At 26.0% G+C, this 4705-nt stretch overlaps 1 protein-coding gene across 1 annotated transcript; it reads right to left on the bottom strand.

The window, feature by feature from the left end:
* Positions 1–3515: 3515 nt before the first annotated feature.
* Positions 3516–4483, bottom strand: LOC100161994 (histone deacetylase complex subunit SAP30 homolog). Its single transcript, XM_001948797.3, has 3 exons — positions 4313–4483; positions 4045–4233; positions 3516–3650 (listed from the first exon to the last, which is right to left on the bottom strand). Exons 1-3 carry the CDS (start codon positions 4481–4483, stop codon positions 3516–3518), a joined length of 495 nt encoding a protein of 164 aa, XP_001948832.1.
* Between the last annotated feature and the right edge of the window lie 222 nt (positions 4484–4705).

The following is a 4705-nucleotide window of genomic DNA, read 5'->3' as shown; positions in this document are numbered from 1 at the left end:
ACTTATATTTACAAACAAAATTTTAAAATTATTATTTACAAATGTACAATAAAAATAGTGCATTGATACAAAATGATTTATTTGGCATAATATCATGAGAGAGTTGGGATTTATAGGTTTTTACGTATCGTTTCTGACTTTCTGAGTACCTATATGGCTATATGTAGTGTTATGAAAGTAAAAAATGTAGATAGTACAGTATACAGTAGACAGTAGGTTAGTAGGTACAAGGTAGTATAGCCAGCACAGTTCCCAGGGGCGGCTCCAGAGACATGATTAGGGGGTGACCAAGTCATAATTTTCAGAAAATGCCGATGATTTTTTTTTTGTAATTTTTTTTTTAACAGTATACAATTGTTTAGAAATAAAGCTTTGGAGGGGGGGCAGTGCTCATCTGGAGCGGCCCCTGACAGTTCAACGGATAACAGTCCGTAGGGGTTGATATGAGTAGACAAATTACCTACTATAACCCAAGAGTGGGAATAAGTTTGTGCAGTCAGCAAAAATCATTAAAAAAAACCCTGATATTGCCAATGTTTGTACTCATAATGTTGAGTGTATTACCTTTGACTCGATTTTTAGCTTAATAATAAAATGTTTAACTCTATTACAATAACTATTTGTTATGAATTTAGTATATTATCTTAACTAAATATATAAAATCAACTATCAATAATAAATTGCAACTAACTATTATTGTACCTATAGGTGCATCGATAATTATATTTTAAAATGTATTAAACCTATTAGGTATTATTATGTTTTATAATTTTTTATATGCATATTTTATTAATTGTATACACTATAATATAATATAATATTTTATCTGAATAATTTTAGAATTTATAACACTATACACATTTTTATGTTCCCTTATCGGTGGAATATATTAATATATATTAATATTGATTTTAAAAATTAATTAATTTCAATATTAGTGTTGGCAATTACATTTTTGAGATATTGATATTCTTCTTATTGCAAATATCTTTTTTTAGTTTAAATTGCTTTAAAACTGTTTTATTCTATATTACATAATATATGAAACTATTTATAGTAAGTAACATTAAATGTAATTATTGTGGTATTTTAAATTCAGATCAGGTAATAACAACATTTTTGATAGTATGATTTTGAATTTTATTAATATTCAAATAATTGAATGGTTATAATATGATATAATTAATAATATTATCTATATATATATAAAAATGAATGTATGGATGTCAGTGTGTGTGTCATGTTACCATGTCAACCAATTATATATTATTTTGAGATTTTCGTCGGTGTGTGTCTCCGTATTACCATGGCAACCAATTATATATTATTTTGAAATTTCCGATAAAATGTTTTGTATATAAATGGTTGCCATGGTGATAAGTAGAATTATTATTCATATAGAGTTGGCAATTTTAATGGGCAACGAAGTGAACGGGATCAGATATTTATATATATATATAGATAGATTATACCTCTGAGCAGAAGATAGGCTAATTTAAAAAGGGAGAGAACCAACCCCGGGATGTTCTCAAACATGAATTTTGAGATTTACAATGGACATTTTTGTTTTTAAATGGTTGCTATGGGTTTTGAAGCTATTATAATAATAATTATTGCTTGCCGGGAAACGAAGTGCATGGGATCAGCTAGTTAAATTATAAAAATATAGTGGTCCAAATAAATAAATGAAGGCTTATTACGAGTCAGTTATAAATAAAAAGGCTATTCTGAAAAAATTAAATATGAAATTTAAATAATATTAACTGTAATGAAGTAATTAGAAGATCTAAGAAGCATCATTGAGTATACTGTTATCCAGTGATTTGTATATGGTCATGTCAATACTCTTTCTGAAATAAAATAAAAATTTATATTTATTTAATTGCATGGTTTAAGATTCCTAAGTATAAAAATACAAAATTACAATATAGCATTTTTGATTAATAAATAGATTAAATGAAATAAAAGATAAATTAATTGAAAACAATTTAAAATATTAAAATTGTCCTATGTGAATGTAATAATTGTACAATTACATTCTTAAATATATTTAAGTTAACACTAAGCGAGTAACAATTAGACAACTCGGAAATTATTATAATAGAACTTGACTAATTTAACTAATTTCTTCATGTCTAGTTGTGTTGGCATGTTAAATTTATTAAGCTTTATTAAACTGAAAATATTAGTAATTTTTATTAATGTGGAATCATAGTATGTTTTTATTTAATTTCTGAACTATTTACATTAAATATAATCATATTACTCACATCAACAGAAGTTTTTCCATACAAAAAATCTTCTAGAACTATTGAAGAAAATGTTTCATGAGGATAATTATCTAAGTAGCTCAATAGCTCAATATCTCTTATTACAAGTTTGTTTCTCTCAACAAACGTTCTTAATATGGTCAAGTCAAGATAACCATCATCGAACATTATCTAATGTCGAGGGTGTAATATCAGCATCCATTTTTTTCAATGGGAAACCTTTCAAAACGAATGATTATAGAAGGTTCATTATGAGAAGTCATATAATATTACACCTGTTAAAATATATAATATGTGATATTAAAAAAATTATAATATAATGGTTATATGGTTTTATAGTAATTTGTATATTATAGTGGGTGTTATATAAAAATAAATCAAAACAATATATCCTTCAAATGCAATTATTACATTTTTATTTATAGTTGAACCACTCAAGTTTTTCATAATGCCTCCAGTTTCAGATTTATAACCACATTTACTTGGGTACAACTTGTCCAATATAATTATAATATAATCTACTTAATATAAGTTTAATTTATATTTTAATAAAATGGAAGTATGATATTTTAATATAAGTTATTACCATAGGCGTGCTCAAGATTTTGTGTTGGGTGCAGCAAACATTTTTAACCGTCCCTACAGAACAATAATAAGTAGACCATTTATTTCCTTCACTATGGTTATAATTTACAAGAAATAACATCATTATTTTTCATGTGAATAACAATTTTAATTTCATTTTTAATTCATTATTTTAAAAATTAATCATTATAAGTATACCTTTTGAATCCACCAGCCCACTAAATCCAAAATTATTTGTCAGGTGCAGAGAAAGCAGCTTTCGCTGCACACGTGTGCACGTCTATGGTTATAACATTATATTTTATAAAAATGTACGACTATAAATTAAATCAAGAAGTGCAGTGAATGTGGAACATGGTGATAATGATTATCACGATATTAAGTTTCAGTAAATATTATAGTAAAAACAATGATTTATGATTCTTGATCCATGTATATTTTTGATAGTCACATTTTGAAAATACATTTATAATGATAATATTAAGGTCATATTGTTTTAAAATAAATATGATATAAATGTGTGATAAATAAAATGTTATTAGTTATTACTGAGAAAAAAAAATGTTTTTATGTCAAACTCATGATACAAACTCAATGATATAAATACATATTAATAAAGTAAAAAAAATAATTTTTACAAATTAAAAAGATAGTATTACACTATGACGGTGTATCTGAATTTTTATTTCCATTTTTTTGATCCAATTTGTTGCCATTCGTCTTGATTGTGTATATGAAGAATGTAAGGGCTTCTTTTTCGTTAACTGACATTGTTTTTAAATGGTTTACCAAAGTCTAAGAAAGAAAAAAACAAGATTAATACATTCTTTTTAAAGATATATTTATTGTTTAAATTTAAATTTAAAATTGAATGTTAAAAAAAGTGGTTAAAATTTTGTGAAATTAAAAAGACTTTTCATTTAACATTAATTTAATATACCATTTAATAAAATATAGTGATTCACCAAGGAGTCCCCCCCCCCCTTGTTTACTTTTCAAGTTATCTATTGTACTAAAGATTACATCTTAAATGTTTAAAAATATATTTTCCATTGACAAAAACCAAACTTTTTGATTTTATTGTCTTTTTAAATATCAATATTTAACTATTCAATAGTAGGCAAGTTAAAAATCTACCCACTTCAAAACATATAAAGCTTAATTTATATATATTTTTTTAAATAATTACCTTTGCCATTTGGGCTTTATTCAGATTCGGTTTGGTCACTACTTTGAAATGTTTTATATAACGCCTAAGCGTATTCATCGGTAGCTGTGAAAAGTCTATCTCTGGTCCTTCATCTTGACTAGATGGTTTTAGCGTTCTAGCGCTTTGAATCATACTCTTGTGATGATCACAAATATAGGTGTGTCTCGCCTAATAATATATTGATCATTGAGAAAACAATAATATCTAGTTGTATACATCAAAATAATAACTATAAATTATAACATACGACAGCATCCAAATGTAACTTAAATTGTCTGACAGTGTCGCGAATTTTTTTAGTATAAGAAGCAGTTCCAGCTTGTCGTTGACACCGAAATCCGTCGTCTTGTAAACAGCATATCATATCAAGTGGGCCACGTGATTCTTCTTCACCAGTACTAAAACCGTTTTGGTTCATTTCCTAAAAATAAAAACTAATAATTAGATTATAAAATTAAAAAAATGTGTACAGTTACTATTAAGCAAGAAAAAAGAACATACAACTAATAAGAGCTAAATGGTTATAATATATATTATATATTATTATAATATTGTATATTATGTTATGATAATTATTGGCCGTGGCGTAAAAAATTAAACACCGCTCCGTCTCCACGGCCCGCCCCACCCGTTAAAAACG

This window comes from Acyrthosiphon pisum, chromosome X (genome assembly GCF_005508785.2).
Source record: "Acyrthosiphon pisum isolate AL4f chromosome X, pea_aphid_22Mar2018_4r6ur, whole genome shotgun sequence".
Lineage (NCBI taxonomy): Eukaryota > Metazoa > Arthropoda > Insecta > Hemiptera > Aphididae > Acyrthosiphon > Acyrthosiphon pisum.
Note: the sequence above shows the minus strand (reverse complement) of the source record. Positions and strands in the feature narration are given on the sequence as shown.